At 34.3% G+C, this 25,935-nt stretch overlaps 2 protein-coding genes across 3 annotated transcripts in view; both read left to right on the forward strand.

The window, feature by feature from the left end:
- LOC132722763 (uncharacterized) overlaps window positions 1-25,935 on the forward strand; it is a 451,280-nt gene that overhangs the window by 311,094 nt on the left and 114,251 nt on the right. The window lies entirely within an intron of this gene.
- LOC132720781 (uncharacterized) lies at window positions 416-16,089 on the forward strand. The gene is made up of 9 exons (XM_060705028.1): window positions 416-641; window positions 7,039-7,208; window positions 9,550-9,611; window positions 10,311-10,508; window positions 11,211-12,534; window positions 12,798-12,843; window positions 13,005-13,956; window positions 14,459-14,676; window positions 15,665-16,089. The coding sequence occupies exons 2-9, from the start codon at window positions 7,052-7,054 to the stop codon at window positions 15,741-15,743; spliced, it is 3,036 nt and encodes a 1,011-aa protein (XP_060561011.1). The 5' UTR covers window positions 416-641; window positions 7,039-7,051; the 3' UTR covers window positions 15,744-16,089.

The raw sequence follows: 25,935 nt of genomic DNA on the forward strand, positions 1-25,935 counted from the left end.
TTTACAATGCTGCCGACAAAACATTGAAAGAATTCTTAGCTTATAAAAATATCATTTAAACCCTTACCTTTCCTGATGTTCAGATTAATTAAATTATGTTAAAAATACAAATTATCACTACTATTCTACACAAAAATTTCAGCAGGCAGCCATGTTGTTTACGTTACTACGATTCGAAAAATTTACATATTAAAATTAAATCTAAACGAAATCTTATTTTGGTCTTTTATGAAAAAAATTGTCAGTTACGATATTTCTTTCATTAATCATATATTTTCGCCATAAAGTATGGTTTATGCTTATATCTTAAAAATATTTGGCATTAATTTAAATCTCTATTCTATATTTTACTAATTTAATAAATAGACGTGATAAAAAAAATTCGTTTAGCGCGTTTATGAATTTTTAAAATGTTTATTTTACTTCCTGGATTTTAAAATCTTGTTTTTTGCAAAGGATTAAGAGAAATCAACATAATTTTATAGGTTATTTGAAATGCTACTTTTATTTATTTTGTGACCATCCGATTAGAGATGTCTTTTTAATTGAGTGACAAATTGTAACAAAATTGAAAGCTGTGCAAACTGTTTGGTTTTGATAATTTTTAAAGTTTGAACTGTGGCAACATAGATTTAAAACAGGTACATGTATAACCTATGTTTAGTAAGGATAGTCTTTAGTTATTAAATACAGACTGTAAGAAAACATTTTAGCCTAAAATTTAGGGGCCATTAAATTTGTGACAGGGCCTTTCTTGAAAGTAATATTTCTAATTGAAAGAGCCTGGAAATTGAAAGCAAAACTTTCTTGTTTAAAAAAACACTCAAAGCCATTGCCATTCTCTTTGCTTGGGTTTTATAAACTGTAGAGCAGTTGCCAACATTCCCATAGGTGTTCAGCGCATTGATTGGTCACTACCCTTGGGCCCCCCTCACCCACTCTACAACCCTCCTACCTCTCAAAACCATGTAAAATGTAGCATTTTTCATTTGAAACTAGACTAATTTGAAACATGTTTTAATATTTGGTATATGCTTTTAATTCAATTATCTTCATTTCCCACAAAAAAAATGAAAAATTGATATAATTAATTAGTAGATCTATATATATATATCAATTTTTTATTTTTTTGTGGGAAATGAAGGTAATTGAATTTAAAAAGCATATACCAAATATTAAAACATGTTTCAAATGAAAAGTGCTACATTTAACATGGTATTAGTAGGAGAGTTGTAGAGTGGGTGAGGGGGACCCAGGGGTAGTGACCAATCAACACGCGGAACATTTGAACATTCCTTATTAAAGTGATATCCAATGGGCATCCATGGATAAGTGGTTAAGGTTGTTGACTTTCAGCCACTTGCCCCTCACTGCTGTATTATTGAATTTCTCCATGGACCTTGATTCAAATTTCAGTCAAGTGAGGAAGCTATCCGGCTGTTCTTAATAAGGTGCCGGCTTGTTCCAGAAATATCCAATAAAGAATTTAACGGTAAAATCCCATTCAGCAAGCAGATTATGTATTTGTATTCTTTAACCTTTTCCCTCATTATAAGCGTGTTTCATTGTATGAAAAATAAACAAAATTGTTTCCATTTTTTTTTCTGACCTGATATATATATATATACGGTATATGGAATAATTTCCTGAAGAATGGGTTTGGTTATCTACATTTTGTATATATGCACACATACATCATTTACTGTAAATACAATCTCTAAGTCGACAAATTTTTATCTGTGTCAAGAATTATATTTTGTCTTAGTGGTCAAATTAAGTTTTAATTTATAATTCTTTTTTTTTTTTTTTTTTTTTTGCACACTGGACAGCATGAATGCACATGGCATTTCAGGGGCATTTTAGGGGTTAAGGAAACAGCCTTTATTCAGCTAAAATATTGGGAAAAATCACAGAGTCTTGTTCAGCTTCCATTATTTGTGACTTTTATGGCTATCATAACGAAAATTTAAATTGTTCAGCCAACAGTATAGAGCCTGGTCAGACTGCATAGATGCATCTATGTCAGTGGCAAAAGCTAATCATTAAGTTCCAGTAAGTTAAGTTTTGATATATTATAGTTTATAATTATTTTGAGAGACCTCTTGTCATTATTTCATACATTTCATATATTATCCTTTGCTGCTGAAACTATAGCATGATAGTTTAACAATTATTGTACATAACATAAGTTCCTTAATACTTAGGGCATTTCAACGTTAGCATTGTTTAACTATGGTATCCTCTCATTAGACTCTTATCACACTCTGAGTTATACATTTGACATCTGAACCTTGCTCCTGTTAAGATACTGTATGAGAAATGATCTTGTGCTGTTAACAGTGAAATAAAGATAAATATTTTATGTCAAGTGAATTTAAAATCTCTAATCTTTATATACTTGTATTGTAAATATTAGGAAAGAGGACTAATTTACTTGACATGACATGAAATGTTGGTATGTTTCTTCAATACTGAATACATTAAATCATTAAAACTGTAAAGTCCCTTTTTATACGCCCGTTTGAAAAACGGGACGTATTATGGGAACGCCCCTGGCGGGCGGTCGGGCGGCGTCCAATTTTGTCCGGAGCATATCTCCTACATGTATGGAGGGATTTTAATGAAACTTCATAGAAATTTTCACCACTATGAGGAGCAGTGTCGCGCACATGAACCAGGTCTCTAGGTCAAAGGTCAAGGTCACACTTAGAGCTCATTGAAAAATGCTTGTCCGGAGCAAAACTTCCACATGTATAGAGGGATTTCAATATTACTTGGCACAAATGTTCACCATTGTGAGGCGGAGTGTTGCGCGCAAGATTCAGGTCCTTGCGGCCAAGGTCAAGGTCACACATAGAGGTCAAAGTTCAGATAAAAATATTAAGATGTGTATATGGACCATTTAGTCATCATTTATTGAGGGATTGTAACACAAATGGTCATCATCAAGACTATGGCTGTGATACATATAAATTTGGGACAATATATACAAGGTTCAAAGGTCACTAAAAGATGATGAAATATCCAGATTTTGTCCCGAGCATATCTCCTACACGCATGGAGGGATTTTTAATGAAATTTCAATAGAAACTTTCACCATTATGAGAAGCCATTTCACGCACATGAACTAGGTCTCTAGGTCAAAAGGTCAAGGTCAACGCTTAGAGTTTCAATTGAAAAAAAAAAACAAAAAAAAACAAAAAACGCTTGTCTGGAGCAAACTTCAACATGCATAGAGGGAAATTTCAATATAACTTGGCACAAATGTTCACCACTGTGAGGCGGAGTGTCGCGCACAAAACTCAGGTCCCTGCAGCCAAGCGTCAAGGTCATACACAGAGGTCAAAGTTTAGATAAAAATATGAAGATGTGTATAGGGACCATTTAGTCATCATTTATTGATGGATTGTAGCACAAATGGTAACTATCATGACTACAGGTGTGACACATTTAATTTAGGTTAATATTTGCAAGGTCAAGGTCACTGGAGATGATTAAATATCCAGATGTGTATAGGGACGATTTAATCAACATTTATTGAGGGATTGTAACACAAATGGTCATTATCATGACTACGGCTGTGACACATGTACTTTAGGTCAATATATGCAAGGTCAAGGTCACTTAAGATGGTGAAATATCCAGATTTTGTCTGGAGCATATCTCCTACATGTATGGAAGAATTTTTATAATACTTTATGGAAATGTTCACCACCATAAAATATGTATTGCTCCATGCATGATCCAGGTCTCCAGGTCAAAGGTCAAGGACACACTTAGAGCTCATTGAAAAACGCTTGTCCGGAGCAAAACTTCTAGGGGATTTCAATATAACTTGGCACAAATGTTCACCATTGTGAGGCTGAGTGTCGCACGCAAAATTCAGATCCCTGCGACCAAAGTCAAGGTCACACATAGAGGTCAAAGTTCAGATAAAAATTTGAAGATGTGTATAGGGACCATTTAGTCATCATTTAGTGATGGATTGTAGCACAAATGGTAACTATCATGACTACAGGTGTGACACATTTAATTTAGGTTAATATTTGCAAGGTCAAGGTCACTGGAGATGATTAAATATCCAGATGTTGTCCGGAGCATATTTTCTACATGCATGGAGGAATTTTAATGTTACTTTATAGAATTGTTCACCACCATGAGACGTAGTGCCCTGCACATGAACCAAGTCTCTAGGTCAAAGGTGAAGGTCACAGTTAGAGCTCATAGAAAAACGCTTGTCTGGAGCAAAACTTCTACATGCATAGAGGGATTTCAATATAATTTGGCACAAATGTTCATCATTGTGAGGCTGAGTGCCGTGCATAAAATTCAGGTCCCTGCGACCAAGGTCAAGGTCACACATCCTGTGCATATCTTCCCTACTGATTTGTTTTAAGGTTCATTTAACAAAACAGTGCCAAGAATAAAAACTTGCTTGCTAGATAACACTTATCCATAATGCCCCCATCTCCATCTAAAGCTTTCGTAAACGGGCGTATTTTGTGACTATGGCACCCTTTTTAATTAATATAATTAATATTCTTATAGTAAAGAAAAGAAATTGTTTAGAATATTTCAATAAAGTACATTTAATTAAGTAAATCCACTATAATCATTGTATGCTCCTGGGACTTAGAACAATGGGGAGCATATATAATGATTGGTTTAAGTCTGAACGAAAAACTTGTGAACATTCTTTCTTTTTTTTCTGCATGATTATTTTAATTGAGAAAAAAGATCCAAAAAAATACACTGTTTAAAATTTGATATAAGTAAATCCACTACAACCATTTTTATGCTCCTGGGACTTAGAACAAATGAGGAGCATATTATGATTGGTTTAAGTCTGAACGAAAAACTTGTGATCATTCTTTCTTTTTTTTCTGGATGATTATTTTAATTGAGAAAAAAGATACAAAAAAATAAAAGCCTTGTGCTTGCAAATTAAATCAACTCAAACCTTATCAAACTATGATAAAACAATAGTACATTTTTAATTTAATTTTTTGTATGTTAATTCTTGATATATTTTGCTTCTCTTTCTCTTTAAAGTACCCCAATTGATCAATGTCTTATGTAAGAAATTCAATTTTATGTACATCAGTGGAGTTCCTTTACATGTATGTGGAATTTTTTCCTGTTTCTTTTTTTTTTGGTTGAAAAAAATGCCACATAAAAAATCAATGGAAAAAGACTCCAAGTGATGGTACATAAAATTATGTACCTACTGTTATCATTGCCTGATCAATAATTTGAGAAGTAAAAATCTATGTTTTTTTTAAAGCAGTGATAATAGGCTTTCTTTTTTATACAGGTCTGTATACAGCCCTTTATTATGTTCAATCTTTTTTTGCAACACATAACAGTCTGTGCGAAAGTCTGTCGGTTCTCGGACTTGCCAACTAAAAATCGGGTGGGCCAAGATAAATTTCTATACTGAGTCAGTCCTCATGTCCGAATAAATATTTCAGCCAGTTTGAAACAATTTTTGGCCTTCTAAAATATACAAAACTTCCAAGATCAATCTTTTTTTTTTCATCTTTGCATGTCTTCACAGACCCAGATAACCAAAATCACTGCAAGATACAACCAGTTTTTGCTAAGTAATGTAAGCCACCATGTTGTCTTGGATAATTTCCTTACCAAAACATATTTTATCTCCTATCTTCAAAATTAAACCTTTGAAAGATGTATCGTTTTCTTAAGAATTATGCTAATGTTTATTTATTATGTTTCTGTATTTTTTTCATAGTATCTTATAGTTGAGTCTGATAATTCATATTTGCTAAATATTTTTGTTTATTAATTATGGCAATATCCCTTCCCCACCCCTACAAAAAAAGTCCAGGCCGTGAAAAAAACATCAGGGCCGGAAATAAATCCCAGTCCCACAGGTGCTCGTCCAGTCTTTGAAGTTTTTAAAAAAAACAAAAAAAACATAAAAATAACTATTTTTGGGTTGAGTGTAAGAAAAAAAAAATTGAAAAAAAATTTTTTTTTTCCTATATACCATTACTATGAAGTATTACTTCGTATAATGGTATATAGGAAAAAAAAAAAATTCATTTTTTTTTCTTACACTCAACCCAAAAATAGTTTGTTTTTTTTTGTTTTTTTTTCAACTTCAATTTTTTTTATATGGGCACCAAGACTGGACAAGCACCTGTGTCCAGTCCTTGTGGCTGGAATTTTTTTTTGACTTTCGCAGTGACTGACATAAGCTTATCAATAATATTTAACTGTAATTTTTGCTTGAAAATTCCAAAATTGAGACAACTACTGTAGAATCACTTTTTTCTATAATTGCCATTTGCCATCAATGTTATAGGTATTTTACATTGATTAGACAGAAATCATGATTTTGGTTAGTTATTACGATACATGAACAAACTTGAATTATATGATTGTGTTTATGTATACATGTATTAATTATTCATACATAATTATGCCAATAACCAGTATAGTAATGTCACACAAACGATCAGGGATTGATAAATCTACAATACGGTAATAATTTTACACAACATGAAGTGTACTGTTAGAAGGAAGTGGAATAAAAGAAAAAAATAGGAAAGATTTACATGTTTATTTTAAAAATAATTTTTGTGATTAAATTGGTATTCATTAGTTATATATATTTTACAATGTTATACATTTTGTCATGGCTTGTTATATCTTGTGAAGATAAAATGTGACTGAGATATTTTAAGTTTTACAGATGAATAACAGAAACAAAATGACAAGCTGGCTGAATTTTGGAAGGAACATTTCATCTTTATTCATTTTATTCATTAATTTTAATCCTGCTGGCTGAGCAACTAATCTAACCCATGTGACCAGTACAGACCAAGGTCAGCAGCTGACTGATCATGGTCCACACTGATCCCTATTTAGTGACAGTCTTTTCCAATTTTTCAAGTTTTTCTTAAAAATGAATGAATGTTTCTGTTAAGGTTGAAAGAATGGACAAGTTCATTTAAGATATTCAGCATGGTAAGGGTTAAGACATGTGAATTAAAAACTTTAATTTCGTTGTAGATGAGATAAAACAATGGGCGGAATTCGAGTGAGAAATCTTCCAAAAAATGTGACAGAGAAACATTTGAAGATATATTTCTCCAAACGAGAGAATGGCGGCGGAAAAATCAAGAAAATATACTACCCACTCTTCAACAATGATGCTGTTATTCTGTTTGAAGATAAGAAAGGTAAGATTATAATACATAATGTATGAAGTAAGAAAATAAGATTCCTATTTGAATGTAAGGTTACTTTTGATAAAGTACCCAATAATAGCAGTCTAACTCTTACATTATGCTGACTGTAGTCTTTTGTTAACTGGATACCACTTGCATCGAAGTTTTTCTCTAAAATCCGGAAGGTAGCACTGTGCAGCTTACTCTGAAAGAAAACAGGCAGTAAAAATCTCTTAAATCAAGCTTTTATCGCCTATACAGCATTTGTATTTATACAAAACTAAATTACTGATCAACATTGGATTACAAAGATATGTGCTTGTTAGTATCTGATGTAGAATTCCAAGAGAAAAGGAAGAAATATCAGTACTGAACGTACTGGAAAGTTGGACAATAACTAAGCATACATTTATAGAACATGTATAAACAACAACAACTGTTGATGCTCTCAACTTTATTAAGTGTTTTGTATGCTCTTAAATGTGCTACATGCATATCAATGTTGATTAAATGCTGTAAATAAATGTAATTATCTACAGTATTACATGATTAACCCCTAAACACGATCATATTACCCAGTATTGCCCACTTTAGGGAGTATTGCCCAGTTGGCTGGTACTGAAAAATTTAAGGCTGGCATTAGATTTGCATGATTGGCATTTAAGGTTGGCATTAGAATTGCATGATTGAAAGCTGGCAACAGACTTGTTTCCAAATAAAACGACTATGCTCTGAAATAATGTGTGTACAATATGAAAATTCTTAGCCCTAGAGATAGCTGATTTGCTTTAAACTAAGATATGCACATGTTTTGCTAAAAAAATACAGCAGGCATCGTGACCCTTCTCTAGAATAAGGCACAGTTAAGCATGCTGCATGCATGATAGGTTTTGCTTTAAAATAAAGTAGACTGCTTCTGTGTCTAGAATAAGGCAGGCAACAGCTTTGCTTTTAAATATTGCAGGCCACAGCATTGCCCAAATATCAATTGGTGAAATTGCTCTCTAAAATAAGGCAGACAGCAAAGTTTCTCTGAAAATTAAAGAGTTAACAGTTTTTACTTAAATGTTTCAATAAGTCTGTAATTTTTCTACACCCGCACAACAAAGTTGTAACAGGTGTATACTAGAATCAGCTCGTCCGTCCGACCGTCTATCAGTTTTTCCTTGTCCGCCCAATAGCTTAAGAATCCTTTGACCCACAGTCTTCATATTTGGTTTTGAGATTGATCATGATAAGTATATGACCCCAGTTGATTTTGAGGTCACCAGGCCTAAGGTCAAGGTTACAAGGACTTTGACTATAAAAAAACATGTCCACCCAGCCATAGTCTTCAAATTTGGCATGGAGGCTAGTCATGATAATTAGATGACCCCTCTTATTTTTGAGGCCACTGGGTCAAAGGTCAAGGTCACATGGGCCTTGACTTCAAAAAGCTTGTCCGTTCAATTGCTTTACAATGCTTTGGTCAACTGTAATTTAACCTTTTACCCCCATGAGCATATTGCGAAAAATGACCGTTTTCATTGAAAAGCCTCCTGTAACAAGTTCAAACTGCTATTAAACTATGAAAATGCTTCAATACTGATGAAACTTGGCACAAATGTTGACTAAACCATAGCCTCTGTAACAGCATGCTCAATCGTAAATTTCCTGTGAACATGGCAACGGGGGGACGTCTCAAAATTGCCAAAAATCACAAGGGAAAAGGTTAATATTGAGGTTGGTAATGACTAGTCGATGACCTTTTTTGATTTTGAGGTCACTAGGTCAAAGTTCAAGGTCAGAAGGGCATTGACTAAGAAAGCTTGTCCATCCCATAACTTAAGAATCCTTTGACCAACAATTTTCATATTTGGCATGGAGGCTAGACATGACCATAAAATGACCACTATTGCTTTTTAGGTCACTGGGTCAAAGGTCAATGTCACAGCGGCCTTAACTTAAAAAGCTTGTCCGCCCAAAAACCTTAGAATCCTTTGACCCACACTTGTCATATTTAGCATGTAAGTTGATCATGACCATTAGGTCTAGGTCACATGGGCCTTTAGTCCAAAAAGCTTGTCCGCTCAATTGATTAAGAATGCTTTGAGGTCAGGAAGTCAAAGGTTAAGGTCACTTTGAATCTTTACCACTAAAAACATGTAGAATACATATCATAACTTAGAAATGCACTGACTCACTACCCTCAGATTTGGTAAGGAGGTTGTCTTTGAGCTCTAAATGACCACTGTTGATTCGGTTGTCTTTGAGCTCTAAATGACCACTGTTGATTCTGACAAATTGGTATGCGGGAGTATTTAGGCCATGGCAGTGGGAGTTCTAGTTGTATTTATTTTTGTACTCATTTCAGTTATTGACAGTATTCTGAAGATTGAACATCGTTTTGTTGTACAGGAACTTCCAGAACACATGGTAAGTAATTAACTGCCTTTATATTATATCTTCCATTGTCTGAATTAAGAGAATAAGTTATCTTTTCTATTGTTTGAATGATTGAATTATGATTAACTTTTCTTAACTTTATCATTTATTTTTGGAAAGGATTCATGCTCGGACAAAACAACAAGTGTGACTAGACAGACCTATTAAAATTAAAAACAGAAAAAACTTAATTTCTTTTCTTTAATTTTCTTTTTAAAGATTTGTTTAAACTGTTAATTTGTTTGCTTTTAGAAAAAGTAAAAAAAGACAAGCGTTGCCCCCGCCTGGCGGTGGCTCTTGTTATATTATATGAATAACCTATTGATATTATGATGATGATATTTGTGTAATAAAGCTGTATGTCTGCTTCAAAAATTATTGTTTGAATTTTAAAAACGAAGACCCCCAAAATGCTTGTATGAAATAAATATGGTAGATAATTGCCTTAAAAGCTAATGATGCAAGCACAAAATCATTGCTAAACGGATAAAACCCTACTATAGGAAATAATATTTTGTTCTGGAACATTTTATTCTTTTTACGTACAATATTCATGTGTGTTAATTAACAGAGACATTCTATGTTACAACTTGAATGAAACCAATATAATTTTATTGTTGATAGATTTTATGAAAAAAACATAAGATATAGATGTATACCCTTTAATTGTTGTTTTACTTTTAATTGAAGGTATTTTCCTCAGTGGATGCAAAACTAGACAGCGAGGCATCAGTGTTAGTTCTGGCGACCCAAAATTTAAGAGATGAAATGGAGTACAATGAAAATATTAGAATAAAAGAAGAACATGATGGGACTTTGACATTGACAGGGAACTGGTTCCAGCTAGAGTGGGCCTGGCACTATATTGACTGCTTCATGCAACAACAAGTAACATCCTTAAGCTTGGTTTTTCAGTCTTTTTGTTGTTTATAATGGATATTACTGTGAATTCACTTAGTTTTGTGGGCATGAAATTTTGTGGTTTTGTCACAAAACATTTTCATGGGTTATTAAATTTGTGGACTGTTCTTTTTTTTTTCTCCAAAATGTAAAATGTAAATAATTAATTTTGATGCAAAATAATCTTACAACAGACAAAATGAAATTTAGTTGGACCTTAAATTCATGGATTGACCTATCAGAAACCACAAATATTAGTCACCCACGAATAATAATGATTTCACAACAGAATGATTAAAGGGATATGTTAAACATTTTCTGGTAAAGTAGGACCTCAGATACCATATTTCAGGAACCACTGTTCTAATCTTCTCAGTTAACACCCTTGAAGGTATTCTGTACCTTGTATCATTGAGGGGCAAGTCAAAATACTAATCTGCTTGGGAACACAGCCATTTTTGCTAAAAAGACAATTAAATTTTACCACTATCTTTATTCATTATCTTGTGGTACTGTACAGGAAAAAAGTAAAAGATATTGAATATTTATGAAAACTTTCTTGTTGGCTATGTTGATGATAAATATATTTACTAGACAAAGGTCTCAATTTATATTATTAGTATTATATTAAATCGTAAGAGATTATAGTATACTGTCATTTTCATTATCATCATATTTATTTGGTAACAGGAAGTGATACAGCATGAAATATCCCAGCAGCCTCAGCGATATGCTGGCCAACCAATGGAAGTTGACCAGAGCAATACGAATGCAAACTTTGTTACTGCTGAACCACGTGGTAGATCTCTGACTTCTCCTACCGAAGTTAACAGTGATTTACGCAGAAGCATTGCTGAAAGATCCAGTGTGGAGGAATCTCTTAGTGGAGTAAGGGAGAAGAAGAGGAAAGATCATCTCAGTAGTCAGTCTGATCCAAAGTATGATGATATCCCGTCACTAAGCTTTCGAGAGCAAAAGTATGATGATATCCCGTCACTAAGCTATAGAGAGTATGGGAAAGAAAATCATTTTGATGACCACAGGAGTCCTAAACCCCATTATGATGAAGATGACAGTGATAATGAGGATTCAAGGTCAAATCAAAGATCAGATTCTCTAAAGAACATGAGGTCATTGAGGGAAAACATTGGTAGTGCATATAATGATAATGGTCACCAGAGTTATTTGTCGAAGAGTCATTTACGTGACAGTAATGAAGATTTGGCGGGAACTGGTCATAAAATACCATTAGACAGTATGCCAAGTACATTCAATGAGGATGTTTATCGCAGGTCAGAAGATGAAAATTCAACATTTAAAGCTTTCTCTGGACTACATTATTTGAGTCAGACTTCATCAGATAAAACATATAGTAAAAGTTTGAGAGAAAATAGCAGCAGAAGGGATACTGCGCATCGTGAGAGTAACACATCACATGATTCTTTATCATCTACACCAACTAGGGGCTTGCATTCAAGTTCATTAAGGAAAGATAGTATTGGCAAATCAGGAAAGCCTTCAGTTGATGCAGTGGACCAGTCCCTCGGATTAAGTAAACCACGGTTACCAGCAAGATCCATGGATATACCCGATAGGTATACAGAAGAGCAGCTTTGTCACACGTTTGACATTCGTGGGGTGAAGGTCACTATTTACTTTGGTGACCTGGTGAAGGAGGAGACAGATGCTATAGTAAATGCATCAAATGAGCAATTAGAACATTATGGGGGTATTGCTTATGCGATTCTGAAAGCAAGGGGAAGGGAAATGGAAGAAGAATGTAGAAATTATGTCCGTAAAAATGGCAAGCTGAAGACAACAGAAGTTATGTCAACATCCGGTGGTAAGGATATTAAATCAACTCACATCATCCATGCTGCTGGACCTATGTGGCTATCAGAGAGCTATAAAGATAAGTTTACTAGCCAGCTGACACAGACCTTCCTGAACTGTTTTGATTATGCTGATAAAAAGCTCTGGATAAAGTCCATTGCCTTACCAGTTATTAGTTCAGGTAAGAGCATTTATACATTTTTATTCTTGACTTGTATTTAGAATATATGGAATCAAAATGCACAATTCTATTTTAAGAAATGTAGTTAGGACATATTCATTACATTTGTCCTTATTTTTAGAGCTTATATTCTGAGAAAATAAGATGATTAAAAATAGAATGTAGGTTTTTTTCTCAAAATTTTAATAAAGATAATGATTAAGCTAATTAAATCATGTCCTTGAAAAGTTCTGTAAAGTACACTTGTGTTTCTTATTATACAGGGGTGTATGGTGCTCCACTAGATACCTGTGTCAATTTTCCTGACTTGCATTTTCCAATAGAATAGAAACCTTAGCTGGAATATTTATTACAAGATCAGAGACGTAACTTCTATTGTGTTGGTTAGCACCTTGTAGACAGGTAATAACCTACAGCAGATTGAACAATTTAAATTAAAATTGAAAAAAAATTAGGAGATGAACTTTCAGAAAAGGGGCGACCCGAGGTAGTACAGATTTCTCTAAAACGTATACTAAGGGCGCTTCCTTAGGTTTTGATAGTATTAACCCATCTTCATCTAGTGAAAAATGGGCAATACCAATTTCAAGAAGGCGTTCCTCCTCGTTAAGTCGAGCAACAGACAAAAGTAGTGGAGATATAAGAAAATATGATCCTCAAAAGGGAGAGTTTGTTAGTGAAACGAAAACAAAGCCAGATACAACAACGGGAACCAGCAGTGTTGTTGGAAAACACAGGGAACGCTCTGGTTCAATGAATACAAGACCTAAAAAAGATACCAGTCAAAGTTTAAGGAACACAATATCTGGAGCTACAGGAGAAAAAATGTCTGAGTCCCTAAGACATAAAACAATGCTGTCACCTTCTTCAGACACTAGAAGTAACACCCCACCTAAAATTAAAGCCTCTCTTCTCACTTCTGACAAACTGAAACTACATAAGTCCTCTCCAAAAAGATCAGAACATTTCGGCCAGCGAACAAGTGACGATTATGGAGCATTCACACATGCTGGGAAAACCAAAGCATCTTATGGAATGTACACAGATACCAGTGAAGATGATGAAGAATTTGGTTTAAAGAGTTTACCAGCTGACCTTCATAAATATTCATATCGGGAGAAATTTCTTCAGAGTTCAACTGGAAAGCCAGAAGTTTGTGCCATTTGCCTTGATGATGTTAGAGATCCTAAAAAGCTAGCAAAATGTAATCACAAGTTTTGTCGTGCATGTATTGAAAGACATTTCAGGAGCTCGAAACCAAGTTGTCCGACATGTGGAGCACTATATGGTAAAGTTACAGGTGATCAGCCACGAAATGGACGCATGACGCAATTCACCGACCGTAGCCGTTGCTTACCTGGATACGAGCGTGAAGATGGAATGATTGTCATCACTTACACATTCCCAGATGGTATGCAAGAGGTAACGCGCTAATTTTGTTCAATATTTAGATTAACTTTATTTATCTTGTCACCTTTTTGAACCAGATTTATACTTTTGTCTTTTATTTCCTTGTTATTTGAAACTAGAAGACTAGATCTGAGGGAATATATATACAGCTTGGTGCATTAAAATATGTGTAGTTAGTAAGTTACATGTCTATGTGTTATAGTTTTACATCCTAGATACTTTTTGATTTTAATAAGGTTTTTTAGCTTAACTATTAAAAGAGTAGTAGCTATAAAAAAGTAGTAGCTATCCTACTCATCTGGGCATTGATGTCAGTGTTGGCATAACAGTTAGATCTAGTGAGAATAGTCAAACAAGCTGTTGTACAGACGGTTCATTTATTTATTTCAGGCCCTGATTTTTGTATCCCTATTTTTATTTTACTTTGTATTTATAATTTCAAAGTAATGATAAATAAGAATGATCTGATTTGCACTAAATAAAGTAATTTATATGATTTCGTTGTATTGTTTAGTCCTGCCATCCGCAGCCTGGACGTAGCTACAAAGGTATCACACGTAAAGCCTTCTTACCAAACAATACCGAGGGGCGGGATATTTTACGTCTGCTCAAAAAAGCCTTTGATGCTAGACTGGTCTTTACAATAGGTGACTCCAGAACAAGTGGAGATAGAAATGTACTAACATGGAATGATATTCACCATAAAACAAGCATTGGAGGAGGCCCTACAAGGTATGTAATTTTTGATATTCTTAAAAAAATTTTTATGTGAGCAGAGGACATAATACTGACAAGTTTTAATCTCTGACCATCTTGGCTGATCTTAGGCTCAGTAAATTGTTGTGTCATTAATACCCATATTTGAAAACTCACTGATGAATGGCATGACATGAGTGTGAAAATTTGAATGCATAGACAAAGAAATTGCCATACTTGTATATTTACGTGGACCTGAAGGAATATGTTTGTTAAGATTTTTGTGTTGTCTGCTACAGAGTAGTGACAACATATAGGGCTCATGCAGTCTGTCAATCTGTTCATCTTTCCATCAGTCTGTCCTTAAGTCACAAAACTTGTCCCGACTAATGCTGAAAAACACCTTGTCCAATTTAATCCAAACTTTACAGGAATGATCAGTACCAAGTTAAGTTGTGCATATTGTCAGCATTTTCCAGTTCAGTGATTTTTGTCAGAGTTATAACCCTTTAATCATTTTATGTTTTATAGTTTTGTCAATACTACTTTTCTTGCACTACAATTTGAGTGAAACTACAGAATTGATCGATACCTCAAGTACTTGCACATACATGTATTTAACAGGTTTTCCAATTGAATGTTTTTTAACAGAGTTGTGGTTGAATTAAAAAAGCATTTTGGCCAGTTAATGAATTTTGTGTCTCCTGCTACACAGTAGCTGCATTATATTACAAAATAGCCATGACATATAGTGAACAAACTGTCCAATAACCATTCAATACAGCTGCTAAATTGGCTATCATGTGAACACTGATTGCTCTCAAATATAGTACAGACAAACACAGTGATGGGAAACAAAAATTCTTGGTTTTTGTTGACAGATAATGGTTTCTTTAGCAGGAAGGTTTGTGTTTAAATTATTTGTATAAGATTTTATATCTATGGTTTTTATATAAATGATACATGTACTTTTAATTTACAATCGACATTATTAAATTATATTTATAAACATTTGTATTGTCAGATTTGGATACCCAGATCCAGGTTATCTTCAGCGAGTGAGAGACGAACTTGCAATCAAGGGCATCACAAGTGACAAATAGGCTGCAGAGCAGATGTCATTTATTAACCAGTCTACTCTAGTGTTAAAAGCTGTTCGACTTTTGGACCTTCAGCCTTATATACTAGTTATAACTAAGCTGCAGGAAGTACAGTTGGGATACGTTGTCTGTACATTTATACTGTTAACTAGCTACTTCATGTACAAGTGCTCAGCTGTACATAATATTATAAATGGATAGAAAGTTGGATAGGGAATCTGCTGCTAAAAGTTGAAAATGGTTTTTGAAACATAAAAGTTAACTGTTACGATATATAATACATTTTTTAATTTTTAAATTTTAAAGTTTTTATTGCTTGACAAAAAGTTTAAGAATGATTAAAATATCAACCGTCGTCACCCCCCATGTTTCTGTTTAATGGATTTGTCCTGCAATTAAACTGCAATGATTTGTTAGGATTTAAAATCTACCTTAACCTGGAATTGTGAATTTCTTAAATGGACTAGCAGCTTTATTTTGAAAAATCAAAAAATTAAAGGAAAATAAAAAAAATTTTTAATTGAACAAAAATAAAGCCCGGGCAGACTGAAGAAAATACCAGTGGGTGGCTCATAGGGGGCAGAGGTTCCGCAGGTTAAAAAATTAAAATAAAAAAATTTGAGGGCAAAACTGTGGCTAATTTTGTTATTTTAAATTTTGCAGTTATGCAAAGTTTACAGGGATTTTAAACATTATTTTTACATGTCTCCAAGAGATAATATTTAAGTTCTGTACTGCAGTAAATATGTTACATATCTATATATTATAAAATGCTTCAAATAGTTGGAGCATAAATGTACTCCCGCATGGCTTATACACTTACATAAATACATGTAACAAAATATTGTATACCAAAACAATGATTGTATTGAATTATGAGTGCCTCACACAATCTTGTGGGGGAAAAAAACATCTTTGTTTTGCTACATATATAATGAAGTATTGTTTTTTATTATTGCTTGTTAAGAATAATTTTATATATTGTATATTTTTTTCATGGCAGTATGCTCGAAAGAAATAAAATACTTGTAAGTATACATTGTCTACCAAAACAAGGACTATTAAATTTTGAGCACCACACATTACATGTATAATTTTGTGGAAAAAAACAACAGGATGCTACATGTATTATATATAAAGTATTGTTTTTGTTTTTTATTATTGCTTGTTAAGTATATATTTTATTGCATTATGCTCTTAATGGAAAAACCAAGTTGTTGTAATTGTTGCCTTATTTTTTTTTGTTAACTTGTTAAAAATTCCTATACATGTACATGTACTTATTTTTTGTCTACACCAACTCTTCTTTCCTTGTCATTACTAATTATGTGTATGTCTTGCTTTTGAATTTTGAACTCTAAAGATTAGAGTGGTGAAAAGAATAAGGAACAGTGTAGTGTCATATCTAAACTCAGTGATGTTGTCAGGTGTCTCTATTGATTCTGTCTACAACCATCTAATACACAAACCGGATGTTCTGTTGAGAGCTTGCCAGATTTATTATTGAATATTTCCATAGTGCTGTTACAGTATAAATAGAATATAATATTTGTTATTTATTGGTTGGTGATATTAATGTTTCATTTGTATATTAATCAGATTTTGTTCTTATTATTTGAATTGGACTTTATTGCTTTTTTAGCTCGCCTGTCACAAAGTGACATAGTGAGCTTTTGTGATCGCTTTTCGTCCGGCGTCCGGCTGTAAAGTTTTACTTTAAACGACATCTCATCATAAACATCTGAGCCAATTTCATCCAAACTTCTTTGGTAGTCAACTTTAAAAATTGTTCAAAGAATTTAATTCCATGCAGAACTCTGGTTGCCATGGCAACCGAAAGAAAATCTTAAAAAATCGAAATAGCTAGAGCTTAAATATTTGGTATGAAACATCATCTAGTCAGTGTCTACCAAGTTTGTTCAAATAAAAGCCATGGGATCAAAATTGGCCCCGCCCCGGGGGGTCATTGATTTTCCTTATTTGTATATAGTAGAAACTTATAAAATCTTCTTTTAAAAATCCCAAATAGCTAGAGCTTAGATATTAAGCATGAAACATTATCTATTGGGTGTCTACCAAGTTTGTTCAAATAAAAGCCATGGGGTCAAAATTGGCCCCATCCCAGGGGTCATTGTTTTTCCCTTGATGTATATAGTAAACACTTAAAAAATCTTCTTTTAAAAAACCCTAAGAGCTAGAGCTAAGATATCTAGCATGAAACATCATCTAATGAGTTTCTACTAAGTTTGTTCAAATAAGGGCCCTGGGGTTAAAATTGGCCCCGCCCCGGGTGCCATGGATTTTCCTTATTTGTGTATAGTAAAAACTTAAAAAAATCTTCTTTAAAAAACCCCCAAAGGATTAGAGTTAAGATACTAATCATGAAATATCTTCTAATGAGTGTCTACCAAGTTTGATCAAATAAAAGCCTGGGATCAAAATTGGCGCCTATATACAGGTGAGCGATTTCAGGGCCATCATGGCCCTCTTGTGTTAATGAACAGAATTGTTTTACTGTTTTTCTGTTACTTGTAAAACTATGGTTTATGTACTTCCTTCATACATAGAGTAATATACTCAATTAAAATATCTTTTTAAACTTAATTTAAAAAAACATTCCCGGATACAGTTCAACATCTAAGGGTTTATCAATTTTTTTATGCTTCCCGAAAAATTTCGGGGGAGCATATAGTCACCTGGTTGTCCATCAGTTAGTCCGCACTACCGAATAGGGATAGGGGGCCATCTAACTGTAAACAAAACAATAGAGTTCATTCCGTAACAATAGAGTAAGGGGCCATTGGCCCTCTATTAAACAATAGAAATTAACAAAAGAAATGGCCCCTTATTCCATTTCGGCCGGATGTCTGTCTGTACGTACATACGTCCCGAATTTGTGTCTGGCCCATAACTTTGTTATTTGAAGACGGATTTTATAACTATTTCACAGAAATGATCACCATATGATCACCAAGTAATAATCCTGGTAATTATCGCGGCATATCTATTACAAATACATTATATAAAGTCTTCCATGAATCTCAGGCAGGATTTAGGCGTGGTTACTCGGCTATCGATAATGTTTTTTGTCTACAAGCAATGGTTCAAAAATATCTTTCTAAAAAGGGTGGCCGCTTTTACTGTCTCTATGTTGATTTCCGTAAAGCATTTGATAAAGTGAATCATTCTAAACTTTTCTTGTCACTTGAAAAAAGGGCGTTTTTGGAAATTTTCTTCGAGTTCTGAAATCAATGTATTTTCATCTCTCTTCATGTGTTAAAACAACTGATTTGTTTAACAATGTTATGATTACTGAATTATTTCCCTGTAACATTGGTACAAGGCAAGGTGATAAGACAAGTTCAACAATTTTTACATTATTTATAGACGAGTTATCTTCCCTTTTAAGAGAGAAATGTGGCACAGGCATTTTCATTACAAATGATATTCCTGATATTCTTTGTTTAATGTTTGCAGATGATGTTGCAAATTGTGCTGAAACTGCTACAAAATTACAACAACAACTTAATGTAATTGATCAATTTTGCTGGAACACAGGCATGGAAATTAATCTTGACAAAACAGAGATAATTGTATTTCGAAATGGAGGTCGTCTTCGTAATTATGAATCTTGGTCTTTTCGCGGTCAGCCGGTAAATACAACTGCTGTTTATAAATATATGGGTTTGTTATTCACTCCACAACTATCATGGAATGTAGCTCATGATAAATTAGCTTCACAAGCTCAAAGAGCAATTTTTGCTATCAAAGGTTATGAAAAACCATTTGGTAATTTTCCCATAAAGGAACACTTTAAAATTTTTGATACAATGATCAAACCTATTCTTTGTTATGGATCACAGATTTGGGGGTATGAATTTAGTCCAACTATAGAATCTGTTCATAATATGTTCTGTAAGGGTTTATTAAATGTTTGAAAAAATACAAATACAAGCATGGTGTTAGGTGAATGTGGTAGACTCCCACTTTGTATTACTTATTATACAAATTGCATCCGTTATTGGTGTAAGCTATTAGTTATGCCACCATACCGTTACCCAAAACAATGTTATTTAATGTTAAAATCACTAGATGAAGCTGGAAGAACTTGTTGGGCTAGCAAAATACGAATACTTCTGTACAGTTACGGATTTGGTTACATTTGGATTTCTCAAGAAATAGGAGATGTGAATATTTTTGTTAGCATTTTTAAACAACGCATAATAGATTGTTATACCCAAAATTGGCATGATAATATTAACAATGCCAGTAGATGTCACCATTATTGTTATTTTAAAAGCTTATTAAATGTAGAACGGGATCTTCTAATAGAAATCCCTGTAAAACATAAGAAAGCATATGCTAAATTTCGATGTTCAAATCTCAAACTTAATGTTGAAATCGGTAGGCATTTAAATATACCTTTTCAAGAACGCTTTTGCAACTTTTGTCTTGAAAATCATTTAACTTATCATATTGACTGTGAATATCATGCTTTTTTTCATTGTAAAAAATATTTAGAAATTAGAAATACCTATTTACTAAACTGGTATAATTCCGGAAATGAACTACATAACTTTTATGAATTACTTTCATCAAATGATATTTTTATAATTAAGAAAATCTCTACTTATATTTACCACCTCATGATATCTATAGCACAGTAGCATTTAAATGTAATGATTGTAAAAACTTGTAAAAGACACAACTTTATAATGTTAAATACCATATTTTGTATGACATGTATTTTGGGCCGGTGGCCTTTATTTACTGAATAAATCTTTTGACTTGACTTGACTTGACTATGAGCCGTGTCACGACAAAACCAACATAATGATCAGGGCTTACATACCCTATAACAAGTAGAGAAACTGATAGCGAACAGCATGGACCTGATCAGACTGCGCGGATGCGCAGACTAGTCTGGATCCATGCTGGTCGCAAACCCATTATGTTGGTTTTGTCATGACGTGGCTCATATAATGTTTTCAACTCAATACTGTGATGTTTTCGGGGGAAGGAAAGATAGCCGTTGTTCGAACCTAGAGGGGAAAACTCCGACCTGTGGGTGCCTTGATAGAATAATTTCAGATAAACTACAAAGAGCTTGTTTTAAGAACAAAAATGATTTATTTTATTAAGTAATCTAAAGATGTGTAGTAAGATGAAGTAGAATCTATAAATAAATTATCAATAAAATGATGACTGTTAGTTATTGTTAGTAAAAGTAAATGTTAGTAAATGTTAGTTAATGTTAGTTACATTCGTTCCATCATGAACTCCAATTCAGAAAATAGGATCTACTAGGTGATGAAATAAAGCTCAGCTCTTGTAAGTTGTATCCAGTGTAGATGCCTAGTATCAACTTGTCGTAGATCTATAACGTTTAACTGAGGATTCCTATTAATTAACCAAGTAAAAAGAAACTAAGTAAAATGATTAGACTTAAATGATCTCTCCAGTGACCGAATCCAGTAAGCTGAAGGATAACACCGTACCGGCAATATATTGAAATTCCCCGCGTTAGGAACTTGTATATTATTGGGCACCTAAGCACAGCTAACGCTCTCATCCACTCAGATTGCGGAACGTCCATTTTGGCGCCAAAGCCCTCCATATATCGACCAATGGCTAGCCGTTCGACTCCTACATCTAAAAGAAATAGATCCGAACAGGCCACGACGATTTCCAATAAAATCCCCATATCTGGTTGTCTAAGTAACCAATATTATTTACCTAATTTAGTACTATTTTAACCCAAACATTCTGTTCCGGAATTGATTAAGAATTTAGTCAAAACCAAGCATGCACTGTGACGTCACAATTGACACAAAATGAAAGTAAATTAAGTTTGCATTTCCTGATAGAAATAAAGAGTCACCATGCATGTCATCAACTATTTGTAAAAGGTATATTGTCACTGAAATGTATAGTTTGTATACATGCATTTATTGCATCATATCCGTTAATTATAAATATGATAATACGAAATGTCATTAGTTTTCACGATCTGTCAAATTTTGCCGGTGTTTTAAAAACAGCTTTCTCTGCATACCCTGAGTATCACATACCCAGTAAAACTTATCAATGTTATGGTTTTAACTGTTTAAAGCATTTGTAATTTATAATGATGTGTTACATGTGTAAGAAAGAGTTCTATAACGGTAAACAAAAGGGGGGGGGGTATTCATATTACACTCTCCCCACCTTAGTTAAAGTAATCCTCCTGGATTACAATCTTAAGAACCTTAGAAAATAACTTAAGAAATAAGAAACAAACAATTGTACACGGTTTGAACCATCTAAACATGTGAAAGCAACAATTTACATATGAATAATACAGTATATTTAACAACAATAAATACATTTGAGCAGAATCAAATTCATGCAAATATCTCATGTAATGTCATGAGAACAACAAATTTAAATTAGTTATTTACTCCCCAGCCATTCTGAAACAACATCATTATTTTATCAAATTCAACAACCAACAGTATTTTTAAAGTTTCACTTTCACGCCCCCTTCCTCCAGTACTTTGATTATATCATCCGTCTCGGTTCAACGCTCGGCTTTTTTCCAAGGATTTTACTATAGCCCAGGCTTGTTTGTGAGTCTGGGATTTCACCTTTGATAATTCCCCTTAGATACGAAAGATTATATTGCCGAATTTTGTCTGGAATCTTTTCACTTTCGCTAGTACTTGCCAATGGCTTATCCTGACCGTCAAGCATTAAGAAGGCATACTTGTCACAGAGTAATTTTTTAGATATGACTGGGAATTCCACATTATTTTTCCTTTCCAAAAAAATAACGCCATCTGTTCCATCGCAAAGAGCCGGTTTTTCTGGTGTCAACTCCCGCCAATTCCTGGGTGGCCACTTCATCTGTACATCGCCAACGTCTATCTCAATTTCTCTCGACCAAATCCTTCTACCAGGGGAACAAAGAGGCATCACGCCAGTCAACAAAAGTTTTGCTGCCCTGCTTCCCAATGTTGATGGTGAATCGTTTACTTCACTTACAGATGATGACCCTGATGAAGAACTAACTTGTTGAAAAAGAGTCTTCGTTTTCCGGGCTTCCATGCCCTACTTTTTATCCCCCGTATACTTCCCCTAGCACTAACACCTTTGTCCTGTTTATCCTCTTTAATGCTTGATTCATTTTCAGTGGCTCCCCAAAAACGTCTCCCCTAATCCATCACCTATACTATCCTTTGATTTAACGTAAGTCCCCGTGTTTAACTCTTTTTCAAATCGTCTGAGTCAAGTATCGGCAGAAAACTCCCCTGTCCTATAATTTAAACGCATTGATATGTCTACATTTTCTCCAATAGTCAAACAATTTCCGTCTTCCTCTGGTCCAACTCTGCCTTTTTCTGTATCCTTCATTTCTCCTAATAATGTGTTAACCGCCGCTTCTGTTTCGTTCCTTTCCTCAGCCACTTCACAGTCAAACTCATACTCATAAAAATCCTCTGTCTTCTGTCTCTGCTCTGCGTCCCCTCTTTCTGTTATGCTTTCTTTTTCTACTTTGTTCTTCGTTTTTGTTCATGTTCAGTATCCATTTTCTCTCGCCTGTCTACATCTAATGCACTTTGTTTATTGTTGTTTGCGTCTTTTTCCAATGATTTATGTTCTTTATCAACTTTTTCTAATGTCTTTTGTTTCTTGTTAATGTCATTCTCTATGCAGTCTGTATATCTCTTTCCTCTCTTCCACTGTTGCAAGATTTCTCTTCCTTTCTATTTGTTATTCTACCCGGCCGTTCACTACTAACTGATCTACCCTACGATCCTTTTTCTTTGAACACTCCTCCCCCTCCTTCCAACCTTTGTTTAACCTGTCTAACCTTTCCTTTTTATCATCAAATCCCTCTGCCCAATTTCGGAACTCCTTCCTGATAGAATATGCCAATTCACTTCCATATGGGGTAACCGACTCAGTGACCTTTGCATAATCTATTAGGCTTCAATGCAAAGTAAAACCCTGCCTGACGGGAAAAACATCTCTTTGCTCCTCCATGCCTCATCAGTGTGAGCACTACCCCTGACATGACTTTCTAAGTCCGAGATTCTAGTGAATGTCTTTCTCCTTTCCGGGACACCATGGACATACTACTGTCAGACACCGGTGGGCAGAACCAATAAGATGCGACTTCAGAGCTCCCCAGGTGCGGAACATCGCAGGACAAAGCCAACATGATTCCCTGTAAAGAACGCCTTCTGTTAGATTTGTTAGTTATGTATTTTTTATTTCTTTCAGGACACACAATGAAACATTTATTGATTAAATTTTGTAACTGCAAAAGAAAAAATTTAGGTTGGCCACCCACAGGAGTTGCGACGAAGACTATACCTGCTCTGCTAAAAAAAACGCGGAAGACTCCATTGTGAAGAATTTACGTTTCCGATATTTTTGTAATTTATTCAAGTTTTATAAAAAGGTTTTTATTTTTACACATGTTGCCTGTTGAACATAAATAAAAATTTAACACAATTTTACATATGTTGTCTGTTGAACACATATACATTTATTTTATTTCATTTACTGTTATGTTTTACATAGTTCTATGCATAAATTAACTGTGATATTTTTTTTTTTTACATTTGTATTGTTTATTAACATATATCTATAACACAAAAATCAAATTCGCGAACACGTGACCAATTCCTTAAACTATCTATCCTACATGTCATAACATTGTTTCTCCTTTCTAACCCAACTAGGGACCTTATTACCACAGTAGGGATATAATCTATCAATGTGATAAAGCTTTTGGTTTGCCAGTTGAAGTCCGTTTTACCATACAAACCAAATCGTCTACAGTCCTTGTCACTATGAACGGTCCTTTCCATTTGTTGACGAGTTTCGAGCTGACTCCGACTTTCCTTGTTGGGTCGTGTAGCCAAACCAACTGCCCTTGCGAATATGCACTGCGTTTCCGAGATTTGCAGTCATAATGCTTCTTTTGGTATCTAGCTGCAACCTTCAAATTTGTCCTTGCAATATCATGACAGTTTTTCAGTTTGTCTTCAAGATTCAACACATACTCACTTAAGTCTGAATTGTTTTCCGGCTTAGGACGGCGATAAATGCATGCATTGGTAACCGTGATCTCTCTACCAAACAACACATCTTATTTGGACTGAGTTTTGAACTACTATGCGGAGAGCTACGTAGGCCATCATTACTTGTTGAAGGTAAGCTGTCCCAGCAATTTCTGGTTGATCACTGCAATATTGCTTTCCAGCATCGAAATCAGAGGGTTTTAATTAAAAAACCTCAACTTTAATCCGTTGGCCTGGGGCCGTAGGGAAGTAGCATGTGTCTTTTCTCTAAATCTAAAAGCTTGCATAGTTCTTTTCCAAAGTTTTGACTCAAAAACATTTTTCCTTGGTCCGTTATATATCTGTAAAGGCACGCCAAATCGGCATATGTACGTTTTCAACAAGTGCTTTTAGCAACCGTTTTTTGATTCTATTGTTCATGTAAAAGCAAAACACTTTCAGTCCATTTTGTGAACCAGTCAGCCATGACAAGGATGTACTTGTTTCCATTGTTTGTTGTAACCGGAAGTGGTCCAAGAATATCCATCATTAGCCTCTTCCTGGTTCCCCAACAAAGTATTGTCCAAGAGGAGCCTTATTTTTCGCAGTTCTTTGAAATTTTGCTGCTGCACATTTGTCACATACTTGACAATATCTTTTAACAGTATCAACCATCCCGGCCAATAGAATGATTGTCTGATCTTTCCAAGTGTGTTTCTCTATGCCGAGATGTCCATTGCATTTGGTAGTCGTGTGGCGATGATGTCTAATAACATCGCGTTGTCTATCCTTTGGGGTAACCAGTTTGATAAATTTGGTCTCTATCGTCAGTTTCGAAATTTCCGATATAGCAAGTTCGCAAACTATTTCCAATCGATCCCATTGCCGCCATAATGTTTTCAAATAAGAGGAATAAGCAGAAATGTCAGTCCAAGCTGGTCCTTTTGTTTACCATCCTGCAAGGCCAATTTTTTTATCTTCGCTATGTCTAAATCTTGAGTTTGGCTTGATTGATAAATCAATTTAGGGTCCCCATCCGTCTAAGAGAAAGTGATTGTTTGACAATGCAGATGATGCATCCTGTGTCTGACTTCTGGTAGAGATCCTGATATGTTCTTCCTTGTATTCATCTGACGGTTTTTGTT

Source organism: Ruditapes philippinarum, unplaced genomic scaffold, assembly GCF_026571515.1.
Source record: "Ruditapes philippinarum isolate M1 unplaced genomic scaffold, ASM2657151v2 ctg363_1_1_1_1, whole genome shotgun sequence".
Lineage (NCBI taxonomy): Eukaryota > Metazoa > Mollusca > Bivalvia > Venerida > Veneridae > Ruditapes > Ruditapes philippinarum.

Coding starts and splice junctions, on each gene's coding strand:
- LOC132720781 (XM_060705028.1), top strand. CDS start 7,052: ATGGGCGGAATTCGAGTGAGAAATCTTCCAAAAAATGTGACAGAGAAA. Junction 10,509..11,210: donor ACTGCTTCATGCAACAACAA/GTAACATCCTTA, acceptor ATTTGGTAACAG/GAAGTGATACAGCATGAAAT. Junction 12,844..13,004: donor TGTGTCAATTTTCCTGACTT/GCATTTTCCAAT, acceptor ATGAACTTTCAG/AAAAGGGGCGACCCGAGGTA.